Source organism: Gossypium arboreum, chromosome 7, assembly GCF_025698485.1.
Source record: "Gossypium arboreum isolate Shixiya-1 chromosome 7, ASM2569848v2, whole genome shotgun sequence".
In the NCBI taxonomy this organism is placed as follows: Eukaryota; Viridiplantae; Streptophyta; class Magnoliopsida; order Malvales; family Malvaceae; genus Gossypium; species Gossypium arboreum.
In genome coordinates, this window is record NC_069076.1 from 8450220 (window position 1) to 8476840 (window position 26621).

Consider the following 26621-nt stretch of genomic DNA (forward strand, 5'->3'; position numbering starts at 1 on the left):
AAAAGATCATTCGGTGAAAAGTTAAAAGATTTTGGACACCAGATCCAAAATTTGGCAAATCTCCCCTAACTTAGAAATATATATATACTAAATTTGATCAAATTTACTACTATAGATAACACAACTAAAATCTTATTTAAATTTTACATCTAAGGCTAATCAAACTATTTTTCATACCTATTTTTTTCTAACTCAATGGATTCAATGCAATGATCCAAGTTAAGAAATACTTACTACTCAATAATTAAAACTATTGACCTTGCTTATTACTTTAAACAATCCAATATTTAATGGCGTTAATGCAGGTAGAGGAAAGAACCTGGTCTTGTAGATACCTTCAAACAGATAAATTTGGTTTGGGCATTTTCTTTTACTCAGCTTGAAAAGTTTCGAGTTTATTTTTTTAATGGGAATTGTTACGCAGACCCAAGGCCAAGACATCTTCTTGTCCTAAATCTTGTAAAATGGCACAATTACCTAGACACCTCACACAAGAAGCAAGTGAAGGAAAACGAAGAAGCCAAAAATATGAATCCATTTGGCCATCTCTTTCATTACTCTAATGTTACTTGAATCCAAAGATAAATGTAGGATATAAATGCCTGTTTAATATGTAACATCATACTTCTATACTCATATTAATTAGAATCTGAGTATATTCAAACGCAATTATTAAACACGATTTGTCACTGTCCAGCTCCCCAAATTATTTATCCATCAAAGTGTGAAGGGATGAAAAGTTGAGTGAATGGTCAATTTAATGGTGCATATTTGTAATGAAAGGTGTACAAATTTGCAGAAAGCAGATGGATGGATGACTTGAGAGAAATGATGAAAACTCATTACGTCTAAAACATTTAGCTGATGTTTTTTTTTCTTGTTTGAAGGACTCAAAAAGTACAAAAATCATAGTACTCGTTAAGAGAGTGAGTGAAACTGTGAATTTTTATTTTATTTTATTCTTTTACGCACTTTACGGGCTCCTCCTTGTAATCTTGCAATTATCAAATTCCTCCCAGAAAGAATAGGGAACAGTGCCCCCTTCATGTCAGTCCAACAACACGGAAACAAGCCTTCGTCGCCATTAAAAAACTCTCTCAGATTTTGGTGGGGTTGGGGCTTAGGACTGGAGCCTAGAGGTGACCATCATCATTTGAAACTTGTAGAAATTTTTTCTTCTCCTCCATTCGCGTTTCATTCAAACAGTTCGTATTATCATTTTAAAAGATATTAACTGTTAAATTTTTTATATTATTAAAAATAAAAATTAGAATAGAATCAAATCAAACTCAAACTAAATTGAATGATAAAAGGAATTTGGGGCCAAAATAGTTGCCACCCTCATCCTTCATCTCGATGCTCTTTTCTTTTTTCGCATTGGATGTTACCCAAAGAGTCATCATTATTATTTCAAGGTGGAACATAAGATGCTTTGACATGACCTTTTTTGTTCTCCAATCAAAACAATCTGTTTTCAGTATTTGGGTGCAGCTTAAATATATATATATGTTAAAGAATTTCTCTGAAACTAGAGTAGTGTGAATTGAAGATTTAGTATTAAATTCTTGGGATAATATAACTTTTTCTCATAATTATATTTTATTTAATTATTTTGGTATGTAAATTAAAAATTAATTTTATTTTTATCCTAAAATTAAAAAATATAAAAGTTTGATTACTTAACATGCCGAGATCGCGTCAGATCATCACTTAAAATTAAAATTTTATATAATCTTAAAGATCACATACAATGTTTTAATAATAGAATCGATAATTGTATCGGTTAAACCACTAATTTTTAATTCAATTGGTTAAATTGTTAGATAAAAATAATGAAAATTCATAAAAAATAAAAGATAAAAAATTACTAAATTGATTCAACATGTTTAACTACTGATTTTTGTCTCAATTTTTTATTTTTACCAGTTTAGAGTAGTTTTTAATTTAATCGATTCCACCCTTTTGTTTAAACCAGTATACTGATCGGTTTCCGATCCGGTCAACCAATCTAGTCTTGTTCCAAAAACACTGACCACAACATCAAATCTTTACGAAATCCAAATTCAATAACCAAAATAGATCTAGTTTTCAAGTTCATATAATAAAATAGATAAAAATATATAAATACTAAAATAACTTAGTTCCCAAATTTAAGGACTAAAAATTATATTATCCTTAAATATTTTTTGTTAGTCTAATTATATTCAATTTGACCCTATGTCAATACCAAACTGCTTTATCAAAAAAAAAGGAAATGGAAATTGAGCAATAATTTTTTATCAAAAGAGAAAAAGAGGCAGACAATGTAAATGAGGCCAAATCCTAGTTGAGCCTATACTATATATAGTAGCCCTCCAAACCCAATAATTCTGCGGTAAAGTAAGGATAGCCCCAAGAGGAAAATATGTGAAATTAGTCCATAAGAATGAGAAATCACCCAACAAAATTAAGAATCATTTGCTCTGCCTGTCTCAAAATCATTTTAAACTTTTTGGGTTCCAAATCCAATCACTTGTTCAGATACCAAATCTAGGTTGGTTCCAGCGGTGTTGAAATGACACATTTTTCCTCCTCTCCTTTCGAATCCAAAGTCTTTAACTCTTTTGTAAGAAAAGAATCATCAAAAATCAAAGTTTTTGGCCTTTGTACCCCAAACAGCTGTGCCTCACTTTTACTCTCCATCTTAGTTCGTAGTTTCAGACTATCTAAGAAAAATCAAACTCTACCTCATCACAAGTTCAGCTACCAGTGTGTTTTCTGAAACAAAACAAAGTGTTTGAAATTCACAAACAACAACAAAAACAACAAAGTTGAAAACAATATATGCAATTTACAAAAAGTCATTAAAGAAAAAGGGCACAGCATCGGTTCCAGTTCTTTTTGCCTTGGCTCTTTTCTCTTGGCCTCTTCTCCCTCCCCTCTCGATTCCCTCCAATTCATCCATGCTGTAAATACAAGTTCATTTTTCAAGGCTTTAAATATTGTTCAACATGCAACTCATTTTCTAGTAGAAATTCACAGCAATGAAAATTAAAATACCTCAAAAACCCCAAAATAAAAATCTCTCTTGTTTGTCTTTTAAGTCTGCCTTTGTCTCTTTCCCAAATACAAACACAATCTTTTTTCTTTTCCCTCTGAAGTCAAATCCCTTCAACTTTACGTTACACTTATGGCAGTATAACCATTTCTCCTATATATTAACCCATCATTATTTTACCTTTGCCTCTCAACTCCTCAACGCTATCTCCTTCTTCTTCTTCTTCTTCTTCTTCTTCTTCTTCTTCTTCTTCTTCACTATCTCTTTTTTAACTTAAACGATGGTGCAAAACCACCGCCGTGAAGACCACGAGACAGGCGGTGAGAACAAGGAAAAAAGACCCAAGTTCTTTATCAACGACCACGTAGACATCCTCATAGAAATCCTCGAACGCCTCGACGGCCGTTCCCTCTGCGTCGCCGCCAGCGTCTGCCGTCTCTGGTGCACCATTGCTCGCAATGACTCCCTCTGGGAAAACCTCTGCTTCCGCCACGTGTCTCCTCCACCTTCCAGCGTCCGTTCCGTGGTGCTTGCCCTGGGCGGCTACAAACGCCTCTACACGGGTTGCGTGAGACCGGTGCGGAGTCGACTGGGAAGAGTGAGAAGAGCCTCCTGGGCTCGCGACGAGGTCCAGCTCTCGTTGTCTTTGTTTTGTGTTGATTATTACGAAAGGCTTGGTGGAAGTAATAGCAACGGGAGGCTCGTCGAGAAATCGTCACCATCGTCGCTAATGTTCCTTTGCAAGCCAGTTAACGTTTGATTTTCATCGCCTTATCTTATTTTTATTTTGATTTATTATACCTCGAAACCGAAAATGATCATAAAATTCTTTATAGCTTCTTTTTGTTTTTTTTTTTTTTTTATGTGGTTATAATTATGTATGAGATTTGTCAGTAATGAAAATTAATAAGTTCCTTTTTGCTATTCAGTTTTGTTGTTCGCTTCTCCTAGTTCAACCATATTAAAATGGGGATTGAGATTTATTCTTACCTCAATTCTTGTTATCAATGTCATATTTGAGTGTGTTAAAGGAGATATAATAAAATTTATAATTAGATTATTGTTAAAATATATATATATATATATATATATTAAAACATACCATTTCTTAAAATATAATTCTATAAATCATTAAAAATTTTAATAATTATATATTTTAATAAAGGATATGTTATGTTTCACTTATAATATATGAATTGTATAATATGTCTGTTTCTTTAACTAAATTGAAATAAAATAAAATAAGAATTTATTAGATTACGGTGTGACTGAGAAATATTTATTATGAGTGTTATAAAAGATAATATTAAAATTAAATATAATTTTAATTGAAATAATAATGTTGAGATAATGAAACATTATAATGCTCTAGCTTCAAATATCATGAACTTTTTTACGTCTGTATATTTTTCTGAGTTTATTAAAAATAAAAATACATAACTACTCTTAAGATAATATTTATTATTTTATAAAATGATTATGTAAAAAAAACTGTAAGACAATGCCAAAAACCAATTAATCTTGTATTAAATTTGCACTCAATTCAATCTCTATCTTTAATTAAAATAATTAATTAAGTCGCTGAAATATGTAGTTGAGCACATTGACTATTAAATAAATTGGCAGATCAATTAAATTGTAACACATGATAGCTTTTAATTTAATCAAATATTTTCTCTAAAATGATTAAAATTTATTACAAATGATAAGAAATCAAAATTTTTATAAAAATATTAAATATTAAAATTGATATAAGTTTATAAAATTTTAAAAAATAAATATTTATAAAAATCTAAAAATCTAATAAATTATGAAATTTTTATAAATTTAATAAAATATGTTTAAAATATTTAAATTTTTATAAAAATGTATAAAAAATCCTTAAAATTATAAAAAATATTTGAAAAATATTAAAATTGATATAAACTTATAAAATTATAAAAAAAAATCATAAAACCTTGATTTGTCGAACTAGTTAGATTGAAATTGCCAAAGGTATTGGCTTGAATAGAACCATTAGACTTATTGACATGAGAACCGAGTGGTTGAACCTATATTAACAGCTAGATAATAAAATTTTAGTTTAATAGTATCTAATTGTATCAAAAATATTTTACATTATGCCATATTTAGTAAATAATTTTCAACTTTTCAAGATCCACAGTATTTACTATACTTAAAAATTAGAGATAAAAACTTTAAAAATAATAATAAATTATCAAAAGGAGAGGGCCTCACAATTATAGTTTCATTTGTGGAATATTGAGAACATTTTATTCAATATAAAATGACCTTAACAATTTAATAACTATTTCTATTATCTAACAGTTTATGCAATGTTACGTGCTTATTATGATTTTAGGGTTTAAATAATTTTTATATAATTTATAATAATTTATTATATTATTTATAAGTTTTATGAATTTTCATAAGTTTTCATAAAATTTTATATATTTTATTAATTTTATAGTTTTTTATAAGTGACTATATTTTATAATTTTATGATTTCCTATAATTTTATAAGTTTATATCAATTTTAATATTTTTAATATTTATTTTTTATGTTTTTTATAAGTTTTTAAGAATTTTTATATGTCTTCATAAATTTTTAAATATGTTTAATTAATTTTATAAAAATTAGAATTCATTAGAATTTTTATATTTTTATAATTTTATTAATTTTTTATAATTTTATAAGTTTGTATAAATTTTAATAGTTTTATTTTTTATATATTTTTAATAATATTTAATGTTTTTAATATTTTAATAATTTTATATATATTTATGATTTTTAATATTTTTTGTGAAAAATATTAGATTAAATTAAAGTTATTACGTGTCACTATCTGAATGGTCCATCAATTTATGTTAGTGGTTAACCATGAATTTTATTAACGGTGGAACTTAATTAATTATTTTAATTAACAACAATAGCTCAATTGTGTGCAAATTTAATACAAAATTTAATTATTTTTTCTCATTTTCTTAAAGGTTATATATATAAGCCTTCATAAAATAAATGAACTTCTAATAATTTTTCGACCAAAATAGAATATAATACTAACTCAGTCAAACATATTATAATAATATAAATATTTGATATAATAAAATAGAATTTTAGATAGCATCAAATGCTATCTTATAAAATAAATTTTGTAAGGCATTTGGATTTTATGGGAGATGGAGAGGATGACATAAATGTATTTGGATTTTTTACCTATCTTTTTCTCGAGAAAAGATATGACCTACGACTACTAACCGTTACCCTCGCCTTAGCTTCCTATCCTTTTCTCTTTCTTTTTGTCTTTCGTTACGATTAATTGTTAAAATAATTAACTATAAAAAAGTAATTTTGTCCTAATATAAAATTTCGGGAAAAATAACGAATATTTTAAAGGTGAGGCTTTTCTTTTCTCTTTCTTTTTAAGCTTAATGGTAAATTTTAAATTTACCCACTTTTAATTTTAATGTTAGCATAATCCACTAACTTTATAAAAAAATTATTTTTACCTTTTATTTAATTTTTCATCTTTTTAATCATCAAGTTTATATTTTTGTCAAATCACTTGAATAGATTAAAAATAACAGATGTTAACTTCGTTGACGTAGCATCTACATAACTGTCACGTGTATATTATGTTAGAAATTAGTTAATTTTTAAATTTAAAAATAAAAATCCAAAAATATAGAAAATTATTAAAATTATATTAAAAATTTGTAAAAGATAAAAATTTAAAAATTTAAAAAATAAAAATGTAATTTTCAAATAGTTTTTAAATATTATACACTTGGACTACAAAGTATGTTAACTTTTCATTTATTTTGAGTGATTTAACAAAAAAATGTAAGTGCAAAATTTTAAAAATTAGATAAATAATTAAAATATTTTTAAAAAAAGAGTTAAAGTGCAAATAAATCATTATATTTTCAATATTTAATAGATTAGTATGATGAAATTGTACGAAGGCGTTTTATTAGCCCTCAAATCAAACCAATATTAGCTTATTTTATAACCATTATGTTTTCAATATAACATGTATTGCATATAAATATATGCATTTAAATTTTATTATTTAATAAAATAATTTTATTTTGTAATCATTATTAAAAATAATTAATGTCGAAACTTTTTTATTTTTTATTTTAAAAAGCAAAAACGGGATCGACTTTTTGAAAAGCTGTTGTAGGCCAATTTTGGCCGTTTACAAAATACCGGGCCCATTAAACCATTTAACCCATCCTCAAACCCAAAACCTAAAATTAACCTAGCCCAACATCCAAGCCCAATTCCAAAACCCTAGACTCCCACTTGCCTCTTCCTACTCTCCCATGCTATATGCCACCACCAGCACCATTCCCACTCTCCCATCTTTATGCGCCACCAGCACCACTCCCACTCTCCCATCTTTGTCTGCCTTGACACCATCACACACCCATTGTCCATGCCCATGCCACGCAAACAAGCAAAACAGAAGCAAGAATAGAGAATAATAATAAAGTATGTAAAAATTAGGCTATATAAAGCCACCCAAACAACAAAAAAAGGGGAAAGGGATAAAAAAGTTTGTATCAAGAACACAAAAAAAAGGAAAGCTCAGAAGGTGAACTTCAATTTTTTCTCTGTTATCTCAATCTTTACATTTATCTTTGCTTTGTTTTATTTTTTCTTTAACTTACTTTAAAGCGAAAAAGAATCAAGGAAGAAAAGAGTATTACCGGATCTACCCCGTGGCCGCTCCCCTTTCCGTTCGGCACGGTGAATCGCCGGTGATGATGGGTGTTGAAACCTTAACTGAAGAAAGGAGGAAGAGATAAAAGAGGGGAAGCAAAAAAAAAAATCCGACAAAAATTCCAGCACCAAAAAAATTTCGAGAAAAAATTTCTAGCAAAAAAAAACCAAAAAAAACAATAGAACGACCCAAAACAAATTCAAATTAGAGATTGAAGAAACAAAAAATCTAAGGTGATTTTTTTATATTTTATTTTAATCCGATTTTAAGTTTTTAACCTATATATATTAAAACATAAAATATAAATAAAATAAAATAAAAACCAAAAAAAAGATTTTTTTTTTTTTACCTTTAAAACAGCAGTGTAATACGGTGGCGGCGCCCAGCAACCAGAGAGCCTCCGGTGACCGTCGCCCGACCAATTTCCTTCCCCTCCTTCTCTCTTCCCTCTCTCTTCCTTTTTTTCTTTCCCTCCTCCAAATGATTTTTTAGGTTATTTTGGCCTTATATAGCCCTCCAAAAGCGGCGTCGTTTTGGGGTTGTCATTAACCCCAAAACGTCGTTTTGACTTGGACCGTTCGACCCGACCCGACCCGCCTAGGATCCGCGTGTTTTTTAAAGGAAGGGCAAATTGCGCTTTTAGCCCTTCCGCTTTTATTACTTACATTTAAGTCATTTTTGTTTTTTAATTTGGCCCCGAATTTGTCGCGATTTTCAATTTAGTCCACAATGATGTCTGCATTTTATGGGAAGGAATATTTGCTGTTTTGGTCCCTGATGTTTCAGCGTGTGTTTAATATAGTCCTTTCCTTTTATTTTTATTTCAATTTTGCCCCAAATATTTTGTTTTTAGCTCAACTTAATCCTTTTAGTTATTTTACTATTTAAATCAATTATTTTAGTATTATTATTATATTTTATTCACTTATGTAGTGTGTTAATATTTTTATCATTTCTAATATGTATATATATATATATTATGTGTATTATATATATATATATTATGTATATATGCCATTAGTTATATATTTCTTATGTATATATTCTTAAATACTATTATATACATATATATATATATATATGTATATTTTAAATTCCATATTGTGCATATATTATTATTACAAATTATTACTATTGCTAGTATTATTATAACTATTATTATATTAGTGTATATTTTATATACATATGTATATATATATATATATATTTTTTTTGCACATATCATTATTTTATATTATTGTTGTAAATTTTTATGTATATATTTTTTATATACGTTTCCCAATATTTTCTTTTATTGTAGATATTATTATTATTATTATTACATACTTTTATTATATATATATACATATATATGTATTTTTATGTACATATTATTATTTTATATTATTATTACCAAATATATCATTTTTCCTATTTTATTATTAGTACATGACTTGTTTCTATTTTGTAAATATCATTATTATTGTTATTTTAATATTCTAGTATTCCATGTTAATATTTTTCATTAATGATATCATTTTTTTTTCGTTCTTTATCTATTTTAATTTCTCACTTTAGGAATATTTTTCTCATATTTTAATTAATTTCAAAAATAAGGCAATGTACCGATTTAATATTAAGCTATCGATTTCATCGCTATGTTGGGTGAAATTAAATACGACTTGTGAAGCAGGACACCCTTTCTAAAAAAAATCGAAAACTAAAATTCCTATTTTTCAATCGGATCACGATTAAATATTATATTGAATTCGTATTTTTAAAAATCAAGTCAATACATGTTTATGAGATACCAATTTTGGGCGTCGTGAGGGTGCTAATACCTTCCTCAGCAGTGGCGACTCCGAACCCCAATTTTTCTCTCGAACTTTCACGTAGACCTAAATTTGGCCTTCTTTTTGTTTTAAAATAATTTTATTAGGTGTCCGATCACACCTATAAAAAGGATCGGTGGCGACTCCTTTGTTAATAAAATCGGAAGTTGGTTTTCAAATGTTTAATAAATCACCATAATTAGCGACCAAGCGTAAAATTTTTTAAATGCATAGCAATTTGGCGACTCCACTTGAGGACAGCGTTTTTGAGAGTCGAGTCGAGTTAAGCATGTGTTGTTAAAATTTTCAAATTTCCTTGTTCAAAGTAAATATTTGGTCGTGATCCGAAAATCTCGTTTTCAAAATTCACGCATTTGTATCTCTTCTAACTTGCTTATTTGTTTGTTTTTCGGTTTTCAACTTTTATGGTTTTGGTTTAGTTCCTTTAAGTAAAACACAAAGGTTTATGAGTTTTCTCCCACACACCGTGCACTTGCATTTTGCATAACATAAAGCTCTCTACCCGGCTCTGTCGTTTAAGTGAAAGTAAGCGCTATGCCTTCGTGAGTTAACTCGTCCCTCATTGCAGGCTAGTGAATACTTTGGGTTACATATGACTTATGCTTTAGTGAGTTAACTTGTCCCTCCGCATAAGCATAAGTAAATGTAATCCTCGAATTGAACTCGTGAGCTGTGATGGGTTATGACCGAGGCTTCGTGCTAATCTTAGTAGATGATAGTACGAGCAATTCGAGTACTGTCTAGAACCGAGGCGCATATAATGAACCATCTGAGCTATCCAATTAGAGCCATGACGAACCTCTGTCCGCTTATAGTCACCAAAATAAGTACACGGGAAAATGCCTTTTACCTTTCAAGAGAATTGGATTGGGTAGTTTAATTTGTTTTTCAAATTATAATTGTTGTGTTTACTAACCGAGTTTATTTGTTTTTATTTTTATTTTCATCATGCATCGTAGGCATCATATTAGGAAGGTGTTGATTAAAGGTTGGTTGCCAAAAAAGCGGGTTTCGATGAAGGAGTCAATTACACAAATGATCGAGAAGAATCTGTGGTTGGGATGGTCTCTAAAACTCGGAGGGACAAGGGGATAGTCTTGTGGAAAGGTGTCTGCCAATTTGCCCGAACAAATAGCTGTGAATGTTAGCCAAAATAACCTCGAAAATTTGGTTCAAATTTAGAATCGATGGGATTCGGACATTAGAGACATTTTCACCGAGAGGTATGGAGATATAGCTCACTGATCACCCTCCGTGTAGATGAGCAGTTGATTCAAGCCATGGTTGGTTACGGGACCCGGCTTATCGGTGTTTCACCTTCAATCAAGAAGACATGACTCCAACTATAGAAGAGTATCTTGCTTTACTCGCATCGACAATGTACAATTGACAAAATATATGTGAAGGAGCCTAAGCCGATGACCTTCAAGAAAAAGTTAGTGAGGCCGAGCAGACATGACCGATGCATGGGCTGAAAGGCGATAAAGAAGAAGAACGAAACCATTTGCATTCCATGGTCCTCCTACGTGATTTGACTCGAACCATCGACATCTTTGAAAAGGGTAAATCTATTCGCTTTGGCCATTTATGGTTTGGTTATTTTCCCAAAGGTTCTCGGACATCTCGAAGTGGCGATAGTTGATTTCTTGAAAGGTTAAAACAAGGAGTCAACCTGTCCCAACCATCCTAGCGAAACCTTGAGTCCACGAGTAGTTGTCGAAGAAAAGGGAGGGGCGATTTATCGGATCTTGTGATTGCTCAATGTTTGGATTTTGAGTCACTTACGGAAGGTAGAGCGCCTCCATTCCATATGTTTTCTAAAACATTCTCCCGCTAAAGCTTTCCTCAAGAAAGAATGGCGAAGGAAGTCACCGAGCAACATTGGGTATCGATCTTTCAGAATCTTGCGCGAGGATATAACATGGAAGCACCACGGATTAGTCCTTGATTCGCTATACAAATGTGGAAGCCAAGATTGGGTACCTTTACTTGGGTTATGGGGAGGAGTTGGATATGCTCGCTATTGGTCCAAAGGCAATTTTCTTCACGACAATTCCTCCCAAATTGGAGGATTAGCACGATTCGAGTTAAGCTTTCGGGGGTGAAGGATATATGAAGAGAGTCCGAGACAACTTTGTAAAGTCTTGAAAGGAAGTTCATTTCATGGAATTAGCTTTGTATGCTGATACCCTTACCCAAGATTACGGCTTATGGAGGAAGCAGCGGGTAAATAGTCGACAAATCTAGTCAACAAACCACCCCATCCGAATCCTTTCTCGAAGGAAGCGCCGTCGAGCTAGAAGTGGCAAGACAAAAATTGAGCGAGAAAAGGCCAAGATGTCTCGGGACCTTAGTGCCCTTCAAGAAAACTATCAATGACGATTGAAGTTCGGGTTGAAAGGTCGAAACGAAAAAGTACAAAGAGAAGCCGAGATTGTGAGAAAGCGACTTAAGGGACCTTCATTTGGAAAACAAGAAATTAAGAAGCACTATAAAGAATAGCGGGTTGGGCAAGTCGACAGCAGAATGGAAGGAAGAAATTAGCAATATGAAAGAAGGAATGGAGTTTTGGAAGGAAAAGCAAAGAAAGAGGAAGAAAAGCATTGCTGCTACTGTGATAGAGTTAAGAAGGAAAAAGCAGAGTATGAAATAGTGACTGCAGAATTGGCGAATAGTCGGTCAGAACATCAAGAATTAAAAGGAAAACACGAGATCTAGAAAATATCTGTAATCTCGTCAACAACAATTAGATAACCTCCACGAAAACTCTAGAAGAAAAGAGTGAAGCGATACGATAGGGACATTCACGCGTATGAAGGAACTCTCAAAGTAAAAGAAATACAACTCGACTTCTTGATCAATGAAATTACATAAGCGGCTATACAAGTTGTTCAATTATCGGATGAAGCCAAGCTCTCGGTTGCCAATTCCTCCGAGTAGAAGATCGAGCATATCGAGTTTTTAGAGCAAGTGAAGAAACAAGGCAATGTGGCTAGGAAATTTGTGTAACCGTTGGAAAAATGGAAACTTTGTGTAATAGACTATGTTGATAAATGAAATGCCTAAATATGGGGCTACCTTGAAATTAACACAAATTTTTTGCATTCCTTGCATAATTAACATATTAACATTTTGACATTCGTGCATTCATTCATACATTCATCCATACATTGCATATCCCATACTCGGTCGCTGAAGACAAAATATATAATTCGCAGTTGTAATACCACAAGACTGGAACCACGTCATCGGTATAAAAGCAGCGCCAACAAGCTAGAGTGATGGAAGCTGAATTCAATGAGAGAATTGAAAGGATGGAAAAGGCTCAAAGAGAATTGCAAAACAAGCGGCCAAATTGCAACAAGAGGCGAGAGACCTAATGGTGAGATCTCGAGAGGAATCACTCGAGCAAAGAGATCAAATGGCCAAGATGATGGAGATGATGTCACTCTAGTTAAAGGAAAAGGACCCATGCGAGCCACGACATCGAGAAGTCTTGATCAAGAATTCACCACGATCGGGATCCACTCTATCCCCAGATTCACTCCACCGCCGCATATACAACACGAGAGGGTATACTCAAGGGAACCTCTTGGATTGGAACATCGACCTATGCCACCCGCTCCACCCACTAATTTGGGGCAAGGAATATTCGCGTCAAACCGGGGCTAGTCCTGCTAATCCACTAGTCCCGGATCTGGATGACCCATGAGAGGTAGCCAAGTTGAAATCGGATAATCATGGCGCAAAATATAGGGGTCTAGAGGAAAGACTCAAAGCGATAGAAAGCAAAGTCTTCTCTGCACTAGGTGCCAAAGAACTTCGATTTGGTACGATCGATTTTGCCCCAAGTTCAAAGTGCACGATTTTGAGAAGTATGATGGGACAAGATGTCCAAAGGCGCATCTGGTCATGTTTTGCGAAAAATGACTGGTTATGTGAATGAGGATAAACTACTCATACATTGCTTTCAAGATAGTCTAACGAGGTTGACTCTTGATGGTACAATCAACTTAGTAGAAAAGATTCGATCTTGGAAGGACTTGGCGTCGATATTTTGCGGCGATACAAGCATGTATCGGATATGGTGCCGAACAGTATGACCTTGCAAATGATGGAGAAGAAACCGGTAGAATCCTTTAGGCGATGCAGCAAAAGATGGAGAGATATCTCGGCCCAAGTGGAGCCTCTCTTGACTAAGGCGAGATAACAGTCCTTTTCATCAATACTCTGAAAGCACCATTCTATGACAAGCTAGTGGGAAGTGCTACGAAGGATTTTTCGGATATCGTAATATCCGATGAACTCATAGAGAATGCCGTCAAAAGTGGTAGAATGGAAGGATCAGAAGGCTCAAAGAAAGCAGCAACCGTAAGGAAGAAAGAATCAGAAGCCCACATGGTGGGAACTGAGAGTCGTTACATTCCCAATTCATATCCTAACCAACCCCGACCTCGAAATTATCCACCCCCAAATTTCTATTATCCCCCTCAAACCCCTTACTACCAAGCACCACATCCGTCCTACCCCGTAGACGCCACCAACAACCAAAGACCCGTCACCACATTCCCACAAAACACTCTACCCACTCAAAGCCAACCCGAAATGAACCAAGACCAACAAGGCCCAATCTCGAGAGCGACAATTCACCCCTATTCACAGTATCATATGGGGAATTGTACCCAAAACTTTGGAGAAGCAATTAATATCACCCCATTACATGGCACCCTTAAACCTCCATACCGAAATGGTGCGATCCAAATGCTAGTTGTGCATATCACGCAGAAACCGGGGCACTCTCTGAGAAGCTGTCTTGCTTTCAAAGAAGAGTTCAAGGACTCATTGATGCGGGTATCCTACGATTCGATAGTGCCGATAGCATACGGGAACCCGTTTCCTAACCATACCGAAGGAATGTAAACACAGTGGGAAAGAGGATGAATGGAAGGACAAGAGATGTGTTTGAAATAAGGGCGCCTCTGCGAGAAAATCAGGAGGTATTGGTTAAGAAAGGATTGCTCGATCACTCGATAGAATTTTTGGAGAAGAAGGTCAAAGTTTTGCAATTTTCATGGGATTGTTGGACATGACATTCAGTCATGTGAGGACTTTAAAGGTTACTTCAAGGCCGGATGGATAATAAGGAGATCAAGGTCCTTAATAAGAGGAAGATGCCAGCGAAAGAGAAGTATCGTCTCGATAGCCAATCATCGGGCCTCCTTATAGTCTTGATCGACCGTTGATAATTTATTACGACGCGATGAGAGAGCCGTTGAAACCACAGATGGTAATTGAAGTACCGTCTCCTTTCCGTATAAGGACAACAAAGCGATTACCATGGAGATATGATGTTAATATCGTTACACGGAAGTTGAAAAGTCCAAAGCCATAGCGAAGATGTTGGGGAGGTAGGTCATTTTACTCGAAGTGGGCGATGCTATTCTAAAGAAGTTGAGTAGGTAAAGAAAAGTAGCGACTCAAAACAAAAAGGAAAGCGATGATGCACGAAGTCGAGGTCGAGCAAGAAATTCCACCGTGCAAGAAACTAAAAAGCACATGCATGAGGAAGAAGCTCAAGAATTCTTGAAATTTATTAAGCACAGTGAGTATAGTGTGGTGGAACAATTGAGCAAGCGACCGACACGAATCTCGATTCTATCTCTCTTGTTAAATTGAACCACATCGAATGCTTTATTGAAGGTGTTAAATCAAGCTTATGTGGCCAACAACATATCTGTCGAAAAGCTTGATAGATGGGTAAACAATCGAATGCGGACAATTTCATCTCTTTTAGTGATGATGAGATACCGCCAAATGGTAGAGGCTCGGTGAAAGCGCGCATATCACGACTCGTTGCAAGGGCTACATAATACCGAGCGTACTCATCGATAATGGGTCGACATTAAATGTTATGCCATTGGCCACGCTTTCGAATCTGATGGATTTGTCCTACTTAAGGCCTGTCATTCCATGGTAAGGGCATTCGACGGAGACGGTAGCGAAGTCATGGGAAAGGTCGAAATCCCTTTGGAAGTGGGCCCTTACATCTATGAGGTCGAGTTCCAAGTCATGGACATTACACCCTCTTATAAGCGCCTTTTGGGAAGACCTTGGATCCATTCTCTTGGGCGGTCCATCATCCCTCCATCAAAAGATGAAATTTATCATGGATGGTTGTTTAGTCACGGTCGAGGCGAAGAAGACATTGTCGCATCTATTTCTGGCGATCGCCATTCACGGAAGTAAGCAAAACGCGATGGAATGTTCCTTCGATCCCTTGAATTCGTCAATGCCACTTTCATCATTTGAAGGAAGCAAATTCGATGCCAAAACTATCGAGAAATACCGAGAATGGGTGTCAAGTTGACCGTAGGAAGGGGAGCTCGTGCGAGAAGAAGTCTAGGGAGACATCTACAAGGAATAGTTAGGGCTTTAAAGCGATTGCACCACAAGGCCGATACGGTTTGGGGTTCGACTGACATCGTCAAAGAAGAAGACAATGGAAGAAGGAACAAGAGAGAAGAATTGCAAGAACTTTAGGCGAGAACCGAATGGGGACCGATAGAGTACCCTCATTTGTCAAAAACATTTACATCTGCGAGAATGTTGTACCTGGACAAGATGATCCACGAAACATCTTTGGGGTTAATTGAAAGGGGTTTTAGAATGTCGATTATAAGTGTCATTGACAAAGAAGTGGTGCAAGTAAAGATGTCTCGAGGATCGCCTTTGCCCTCTGGTTTTATGTTGAACAATTGAATTGCTGAGGAGCTTCTTATAGTTCATAAGTCTTGAGTAATGCTAAACATTAACCTTCTATTGTGTCCTTAGATATAATAGAATTCTTTTGTAAACTTGCATTCGCTCTTTATCATTTAAATGAATATCATTGAAGATGCATGTTGTCACGATTTTTCGCGTTATCACTAATTTCATAATCATTTTCTCATTTCATAGCCTATCCTTACATTTGCCTCATTGCCATGACATAACATTTTGTTTGTTGTTTCCAATACTTGGATGTCCCCTATAGCTTCCTTTTCCATTCAACTTTCGGTGCTCGGATATTGACGACATGAATAAGCCCGTTCTGAATCTTGAAATTGATTTTGAGAAGGCTATTTGCTTAGGAGAATTTGAAGCCAAGAAGAAAATCTTTGAAGATTATGTCTCGTCTCTGAATTGTTAAAGATGGTGGAACAAGAGGATAAGCAGATTACGCCTCATGAAGAATCTGTAGAAACAATAAATTTGGGCGAAGAGAGAAACAAGAAGTGAAGATTGGGACTTCTATTTGAGAGTACCGGGCATAGTTTGATCACTTTACTCATGAATACAAAGATGTTTTCACATGGTCATACCGGGACATGCAGGGCTAGATGAAGATTTAGTGGTCCATAAGCTCCCATTAAAGCGAATGCAAGCCCATCCGGCAAAAATTTAGGCGAATGAGACCGAAATCTTTGTTGAAAATAAAGAGGAAGTCAATAAGCGGTTTGATTTGGCTTCCTACAAGCCTCAAATATCGAATGGGTGGCTAACATAGTCCGGTACCAAAAAAGATGGAAAAATACGAATGTGCGTGGATTACATGACTGAATCGAGCAAGCCCAAAAGATAATTTTCCCTTGCCACATATTGACACGTTGGTGGACAACACAGCAAAACATTCATTGTTTTCTTTCATGGACGGATTCTCGGGGTATAATCAGATCAAGATGGCCCTTGAGGATATGGAGAAAACTACCTTCATAACAATGTGGGGAGCGTTACGCTACAAGGTGATGCCATTCGGGTTAAAGAATCTTTGGGGCAACATATCGAGGGCTATGGTAGCGTTATTCCATGACATGATGCACAAAGAAATAGAGGTCTACGTCGGCGACATGATTGCTAAATCCAGGGAAGAAGAGCATGTAGTGAACCTCAAAGTTGTTCGAGAGGTGAGAAAGTTTCAGCTAAAGCTTAATCAACCAAATGTACATTCGGGGCTACCTCGGGAAAGCTGCTAGGCTTCATTGTCAGTGAAAGAGGTATCGAAGTCGATCCAGATAAAATAAAAGCCATCCAAGAATTACCACCTCCGCACACGGAAAAGGAAGTTAGAGGATTTTTAGGGAGATTAAACTACATCGCCCGATTTATCGCTCAACTTACCAACCAATGTGGCCCAATCTTTCGGCTTCTTCGAAAACATAACCCGGGAGAATGGAATGAGGAATGCCAGGTGGCCTTTGATAAGATAAAACAATATTTGTCTAGTCCTCCAGTACTAGTACCGCCAACTCCTGGAAGACTATTGATATTGTATTTGACTGTGTTCGAAAGTTCAATGGGTTGCATACTGGGGCAACGCGACGAGTCAAGAAAGAAAGAAAAAGCGATCTACTACCTCAGCAAAAAGTTCACTGAATATGAGGCAAAATATTCGTCCATTGAAAAATATTGTTGTGCTCTGGTTCGAGTAGCTCGGAGACTTAGACAATACATGTTGTACCATACGATATGGCTGATTTCAAAGCTGGACCCGATAAAATACATGATGGAATCGCCGGCACTATCAGGAAGAATGGCGCGATGGCAGATCCTCCTTCCGGAATATGACATTGCCTATGTAAGTCGAAGTCGATAAAAGGGAGTGCAATAGTGACTTCTTAGCAACTCGAGCGACAAAGGAATATGAGCCTTTAAGATTCGATTTCCCGACGAAGACTTAATGTGCATCACGAAATAGAGTCGAATCATCGAAGAGAAGTCATGGAAGATGTGCTTTGATGGTGCGTCAAATGCTTTAGGGCATGGAATTGGAGCAATTACGGTATCACCAGACGGAATCATTATCCGTTCAACGCAAGACTAAACTTCTTACGTACTAATAATATCGCGAGAATATGAGGCATGTATCATGGGGCTTCGTGCGACTATCGAGCGAAACATCGAGATCTTGGAGGTGTATGGGGACTCGACCCTAGTGATTTACCAAATCCGTGGAGAGTGGGAAGTGAGGGACTCGAAATTGATTAAGTCTGAGCGATTTAGTGGCTAGATTGATCAAGGAATTCAAATAAACAACTTTTCATTACTTCCACGAGAAGAACCAAGCGGCATATGCCTTGGCCACTTTGGCTTCAATGTTCAAAGCAAGTAAAGAAGCGAAATAATGCCCTCAAAATGAGCATATCGAGGTCCACACTTTGTTGTAGCATTGAGAAAGAAGCGGACGGACGACCATGGTTCTATGATATCTTAGAATATATCAAGAATCAAAGCTATCCCGAACAAGCGAATGAGAACGACAAAAGAACAATCGGAAGAATGGCGGTGAATTTGTTCTCGATGGGGATATCCTATATAAAGGGAAAGGATCAAGTACTTTTGAGATGCGTGGAGGATGTCGAAGCGGAAAGATACTTGAAGATGTCCATGAAGGAATCATGGGACACATGCCAATGGTTTCGATATGGCGGAAAGATTATGAGACTCGGTTACTCTTGGGTGACGATGGAAAGCGGCGTATTAGTTTTGCGGAAAATGCCACAAATGTCAAATCTATGGCGATAAAATTCATGTAGCCCTTCGCCCTTCACGTCATGACTTCTCCGTGGCCTTTTTCTATGTGGGGCATGGATGTTATAGGGCTAATTTCTCCAAAAGCATCAAATGGACATCGATTCATTTTGTGGTTATCGATTACTTCACAAAATGGATAGAAGCGCTTGTTTGCCAATGTGACGAAGACTGCGGTTTGTAAGTTTTGAAAAAGAAATCATTTGCGGTATGGTTTGCTGAAAGAATCATTTGAGATAATGCCACGAATCTGAACAATAAGATGATGAAAGAAATGTGCGAGCAATTCAAAATAAAGCATCATAATTCCTCGCCCTATCGCCCAAAGATGAGCAGAAACATTGAGGCGACTAACAAGAATATCAAGAGGATTATTGGGAAAATGGTGAGACATATAAAGATTAGCACGAGAAACTTCCGTTTGCTTTGTTTGCATATCGCACATCTGTCGCGAACATCTCTGAGAGCAACTCCTTTCTCTCTAGTCTATAGAATGGAAGTCGTGCTACCTATCGAGGTTGAGATCCCTCTCTGCAGTATTGATGGAATCGAGTTAGAAGAAGCGAGAATGGATTCGAGCTCGATATGATCGATTGAACCTCATTGAAGAAAACGCCTAAAGGCAATTTGTCACGGGCAAATGTACCAAAAGAGAATGATCGCGACCCATGACAAGAAGAATACGACCAAGAGAATTCCATGAAGGAGAACTTCGTCTTTGAGAAAGATTCTCCCGTACAAAAAGACCTGCGAGGAAAATGGGCACCAAATTGGGAAGGACCATATGTTGTAAAAAGGCATTCTCGGTAGACTTTGATCCTTACCGAGATAGATGGGAAAGAGTTGTCGAATCCGGTGAACTCGGATCACGATGAAGAAATATTATACTTAGGATGAAAACCGAAAAGGGCATCTAAAAAAAAAGGATCGAGGCGAAAACCGAAAAGGCGCTTTGGTTAAACATAAAAGATTAGGATGAAAACCCAAGAGGCGTTCTAATGAAGCAAATATTAAACACAAGGCAAGGCGTTTTAAAGCATCGACAAGCGGTGAGACTACGATATTTGAAGCATCTTTGAAAGCTTGAAATCTTCTACGCAAGAAGCCATGCTCGAAAAGATTATTGATTGAGGAGCGTGGAAGAGTTCATGTGTTGAATATCTAGAGCATTTGTATCCGTTGAATACAACCCTTTCTTTTTTTGACATTTTTGTACTATCATCGATTAACTTTCTTTGTTTGCCACATTTGAAATAAAGGAATACGAGATATCCTTTTGTCCCTACGACTATTTTCATTATGTGTTTATTTACATGATAAATGGTGAAATGACATGCTCTAAACAAAAGAAATGTTAAGCATTACGGATGAAAAGTTAATAAGCGCAAGAGTCTCAAAGTAAGAACAAAGTTCAATCGAGGCGGAAGAGTGATATCGAGAAGCGTCGATCACTCGAAGGCGGGTACGAGGCTGAAGAGGAAGTCGAGAATCAAAGCAATGAACGCAGATCCTCAACAATCAAAGGCGAAAAGGACATCTGACGAGATATGCTTAAGAGCCTTTGCATAATCACGTAGGCATAAAGGCATTTAAGACAAACATGTGCATATCATGATGACATCATGCATGGCATATCTGAGTAATCGATAAAGCAAGAGGGCGTGATGATAGCTGCCTGAATCAAAGAAAAAGACACATGAGTTCTACCAAGTGACAGAAAATCAACTCACATTGCGAGAGGTGAGTTGAGCCTCAAGACACGTTGAGGTAATTTCAATTTATGTTTCAAAATCAACTCATATTGCGAGAGGTGAGTTGAGCCTCAAGACACGTTGAGGTAATTTCAATTTATGTTTCAAAATCAACTCATATTGCGAGAGGTGAGTTAAGCCTCAAGACACGTTGAGGTAATTTCAATTTATGTTTCAAAATCAACTCATATTGCGAGAGGTGAGTTGAGCCTCAAAACACGTTGAGGTAATTTCAATTTTCAATTTATGTTTCAAAATCAACTCATATGGCGAGAGGTGAGTTGAGCCTCAAGACACGTTGAGGTAATTTCAATTTATGTTTTAAAATCAACTCATATTGCGAGAGGTGAGTTAAGCCTCAAGACACGTTGAGGTAATTTCAATTTATGTTTCAAAATCAACTCATATTGCGAGAGGTGAGTTGAGCCTCAAAACACGTTGAGGTAATTTCAATTTTCAATTTATGTTTCAAAATCAACTCATATGGCGAGAGGTGAGTTGAGCCTCAAGACACGTTGAGGTAATTTCAATTTATGTTTCAAAAATCAACTCATAGGTGAGTTGAGCCTCGAGAACACGTTGAGGTATTTTCAGGTCTCTACTTTCCAATTCTGTTTTCAAAAATCAACTCACATTGCGAGAGGTGAGTTGAGCACATAATTCTGTCTTTCAAAAGCAACTCATATTGCGAGAGGTGAGTTGTACCTTTTGTTTTTTCAAAAATCAACTCATATTGCGAGAAATGAGTTGAGCCTTGGAATCATATGTCGAGGTATTTTCAAAATCTCTTTTTCAAATTAAGTTTCAAAAGACTAGCTCATGTTGTGAGAGATAAGTTGAGCTTTGGCTCACGTCTTTGAGTTATTTTCAATTTCTGTTTTTAATGTTTGCTTTTAAAGAGTCAATTCCTATTGCGAGAAATGAGTTGAGCTCAAGATCACATCTTGAATAAAGAATAAAGATTAGAGTGATGGAAGACACGGTTGGCCTCCTGAAGAAAACCCAAACCTTATTTCACTGAAGCAATAGAAGAAGCAGATTGAAGTTGTAGATCTTATCTTCTGAAGTGGCGATGAAGCGGATCGAAGCCACAAATTTCATATCCTCGAAGTTACTTTGGAATAGATTAAAGCTACGAGGCACATATCGAGAAGGTGCGATGGATTGAATCAAAGCTACGAGGATGCAATGGACTAGAAGGAGACTACTGAGAGCAAGAAGAGCGCTGAGGAGGTCAAGATTCGACAAGGCAGGGCAAAATTGGCCTTTCTTTGTATCTTTGCTCTATTCCGTTACGACAATAAGCAAGAGGGCATTGTTGTAGGCCAATTTTGGCCCGTTTACAAAATACCCAAGCCCATTAAACCATTTAACCCATCCTCAAACCCAAAACCTAAAATTAACCTAGCCCAACATTCAAGCCCAATTCCAAAACCCTAGACTCCCACTTGCCTCTTCCCACTCTCCCATCTTTATCGCCACCAGCACCATTCCCACTCTCCCATCTTTGTCGCCACCAGCACCACTCCCACTCTCCCATCTTTGTCTGCCTTGACACCATCACACACCCATTGTCCATGCCCATGCCACCGCAAACAAGCAAAAGCAAAAGCAAGAATAGAGAATAATAATAAAGTATGTAAAAATTAGGCTATATAAAGCCACCCAAACAACAAAAAAGGGGAAAGGGATAAAAAGTTTGTATCAAGAACACAAAAAAGGAAAGCTCGGAAGGTGAACTTCAATTTTTCTCTGTTATCTCAATCTTTACATTTATATTTGCTTTGTTTTATTTTTTCTTTAACTTACTTTAAAGCGAAAAAGAATCAAGGAAGAAAAGAGTATTACGGATCTACCCGTGGCGCTCCCTTTCCGTTCGACACGGTGAATCGCCGGTGATGATGGGTGTTGAAACCTTAAGCGAAAAAAGGAGGAAGAGATAAAGAGGGAAGCAAAAAAAAAAATCCACAAAAATTCCAGCACCAAAAAAATTTCGAAAAAATTTCCAGCAAAAAAAACCAAAAAAAAACAATAGAACGACCCAAAACAAATTCAAATCGAGAGATTGAAGAAACAAAAAATCTAAGGTGATTTTTTTATATTTTATTTTAATCCAATTTTAAGTTTTTAACCTATATATATTAAAACATAAAATATAAATAAAATAAAATAAAAACCAAAAAAAGATTTTTTTTACCTTTAAACAGCAGGTAATACGATGGCCGTGCCCGCCGCCGGCGAGCCTCCGATGACCGGTCGCCCAGGCAGATTTCCTTCCCCTCCTTCTCTCTCCTTCTCTCTTCCCTCTCTCTTCCTTTTTTTCTTTCCCTCCTCCAAATGATTTTTTAGGTTATTTTGGCCTTATATAGCCCTCAAAAGCAGCGTCGTTTTGGGGTTGTCATTAACCCCAAAACGAGCGTCGTTTTGACTTAGACCGTTCGACCCGACCCGACCGCCTAGGATCCGCGTGTTTTTTAAAGGAAGGAAAATTGCGCTTTTAGCCTTCCGCTTTTTATTACTTACAATTAAGTCATTTTTGTTTTTTAATTTGGCCCCGAATTTGTCGCGATTTTCAATTTAGTCCACAATGATGTCTGCATTTTATGGGAAGGAATATTTGCTGTTTTGGTCCCCGATGTTTCAGCGTGTGTTTAATATAGTCCTTTCCTTTTATTTTTATTTCAATTTTGCCCCAAATATTTTGTTTTAGCTCAACTTAATCCTTTTTAGTTATTTTACTATTTAAATCAATTATTTTAGTATTATTATTATATTTTATTCACTTATGTAGTGTGTTAATATTTTTATCATTTCTAATATGTATATATATATATATTATGTGTATTATATATATATATATATTATGTATATATGCCATTAGTTATATATTTCTTATGTATATATTCTTAAATACTATTATATACATATATATATATGTATATTTTAAATTCCATATTGTGTATATATTATTATTACAAATTATTACTATTGCTAGTATTATTATAACTATTATTATATTAGTGTATATTTTATATACATATGTATATATATATATATATATATTTTGCACATATCATTATTTTATATTATTGTTGTAAATTTTTATGTATATATTTTTTATGTACGTTTCCCAATATTTTCTTTTATTGTAGATATTATTATTATTATTATTACATACTTTTATTATATATATACATATATATGTATTTTTATGTACATATTATTATTTTATATTATTATTACCAAATATATCATTTTCCTATTTTATTATTAGTACATGACTTGTTTCTATTTTGTAAATATCATTATTATTGTTATTTTAATATTCTAGTATTCCATGTTAATATTTTTCATTAATGATATCATTTTTTTTTGTTCTTTATCTATTTTTAATTTCTCACTTTAGGAATATTTTTCTCATGTTTTAATTAATTTCAAAAATAAGACAATGTACCGATTTAATATTAAGCTATCGATTTCATCGCTATGTTGGGTGAAATTAAATTCGGCTTGTGAAACAGGACACCCTTTCTAAAAAAAATCGAAAACTAAAATTCCTATTTTTCAATCGGATCACGATTAAATATTATATTGAACTCGTATTTTTGAAAATCAAGTCAATACATGTTTATGAGATACCAATTTTGGGCGTCGTGAGGGTGCTAATACCTTCCTCATGGCGTGGCGACTCGAACCCCAATTTTTCTCTGAACTTTCACGTAGACCTAAATTTGGCCTTCTTTTGTTTTAAAATAATTTTATTAGGTGTCCGATCACACCTATAAAAATGATCGGTGGCGACTCCCTTTGTTAATAAAATCGGAAGTTGGTTTTCAAATGTTTAATAAATCACCATAATTAGCGACCAAGCGTAAAATTTTTTTTCGTCGCAACAAAAACCAATCGTGGAGTCGCCACCAATATTTTGTTTTGGTGTGATTGGATCACCTTAATAAAATATTTTATTCCATTTAAATCAATTTTGGCCTACGAAATTCGAGAAAACTGGTTCGGGAGTCGGTTACGTATGAGGAAGGATTAGCACCCTCACTATGCCCAAAATTGGTACCGAATTGATTAAGTATTGTCTTAATGTCTAAGATTTAAAGCTATTTTTGAAATATGGTTCCTTTTAAAACATTTGAATGGCTTAAGTTGGTTGTCAGAATCCTCTTGTTTCAAACGTACACAGCATTACATTCAGCACGATAGGACACGATCCTTTATACCCTCGAAAACACGATAAATTTTTGACTTCCAAAATTTTATATGTTGAAAATTACAAAAGTATGCCCAATTATTTAGTCTAACGAAAAACCAAAACCCAGCACGGTAGGGCACGATTCCTCGAATTTTCAAACATTGAACATTGCCTTGCTTTAAAATTTAGAAAATACGAGTGAAATTCAAAAGGAATATTCGATTATTTTGAACAAACAGGAAATCGAAACCCAGCACTATAGGGCACGATTCCTCGAATTTCCAAACATTGAACATTACCTTGTTTTAAAATTTGGGAAACACAAGTGAAATTCTAAAGGAATATTCGATTATTTTGAACAAACGGAAAATCGAAACCTAGCACGATAGGGCACGATTCCCCGAATTTCCAAACATCAAACATTGCCTTTGTTTTAAGGAATTTTCAGACGAATAATTGTAAAACCAACTTACAACGCATTAATTTGACTTGAAGTAAAATGGAATACTTAGTTTTTTTTTTAAAAGTTGAAAATTATAATGCAACATTTGTAGACTAAAGGAAAAATAAAAACATAGGGTAATATGCACACATAAAATACAATACCAATTAACAAACAAATAATTAACAAATTAACAAAACCAATAATTAAGTATAACTAATCTAAAAAAATGTAATCGAACTTCTAAGCATGGATGGAGAGCAACAATACAACAAATATACATGAAATAATATAAAACAATTAACCCATGAGATACCAAACAAACATAAAATTAATATGATACAAAACAACTTCTAAGAAATGATGCATTGATGAGCAAACAACTCATGTTAGAATTTAAGATAATTTGTAAAAACTAAGAATATATAAATACTTTTTAAAATAGATGTTACAAAATGAAGACATTTGAATCAAATAATATGCAAAATGATTTGGAAAAATACATTTATTTACAATTGACAATATGTACAAATAAAGATAAATTCAAATAATGTATGAGATATAAAAAAGGCATGCAAAGGTATATAATAAAGTATAATTTTAGGAAATAAGTTATATACATAATAGATTTAAAAAAAGCATATATAAATAATTTAAAAACAACTATATGAAAAAAAATGGAATTTGACATGTATATAGGATCAAGCTAATTTTATTATGAATAATATATGTTCATGTAGACATAAAACATTTGAATGAAATATTATATAAAATGTTAAAATAATATAATAAAGAACTTAAAGATGATTTTACAAAAACAAAATAAAGTTATTAAAATAGCTCAACACATATATACATATATAAAAATGTTAGGAACTTTAAAATAATAAGCATTACAAGTCAAAAACTCAATTAAAATAATACATGTACAAATATATATATTATCTAAAGGAATATTGTACAAAATGTTAAAATAATCTAATAAAATATCTTCAAAATAATTGTGCAAATAGAAACAAATAAAATTATTAAAACGGATCAGCATATATGAAAATATTAAA

The 26621-nt window shown here is 34.2% G+C and overlaps 1 protein-coding gene across 1 annotated transcript; it reads left to right on the forward strand.

Moving 5' to 3' along the window:
* Positions 1-2609: 2609 nt before the first annotated feature.
* LOC108469154 (F-box protein SNE-like) lies at positions 2610-4026 on the forward strand. The gene has a single exon (XM_017770042.2). It carries the CDS (start codon positions 3318-3320, stop codon positions 3795-3797), a length of 480 nt encoding a protein of 159 aa, XP_017625531.1. The 5' UTR covers positions 2610-3317; the 3' UTR covers positions 3798-4026.
* The last annotated feature ends 22595 nt before the right edge of the window (positions 4027-26621 follow it).

Coding starts and splice junctions, on each gene's coding strand:
- LOC108469154 (XM_017770042.2), top strand. CDS start 3,318: ATGGTGCAAAACCACCGCCGTGAAGACCACGAGACAGGCGGTGAGAAC.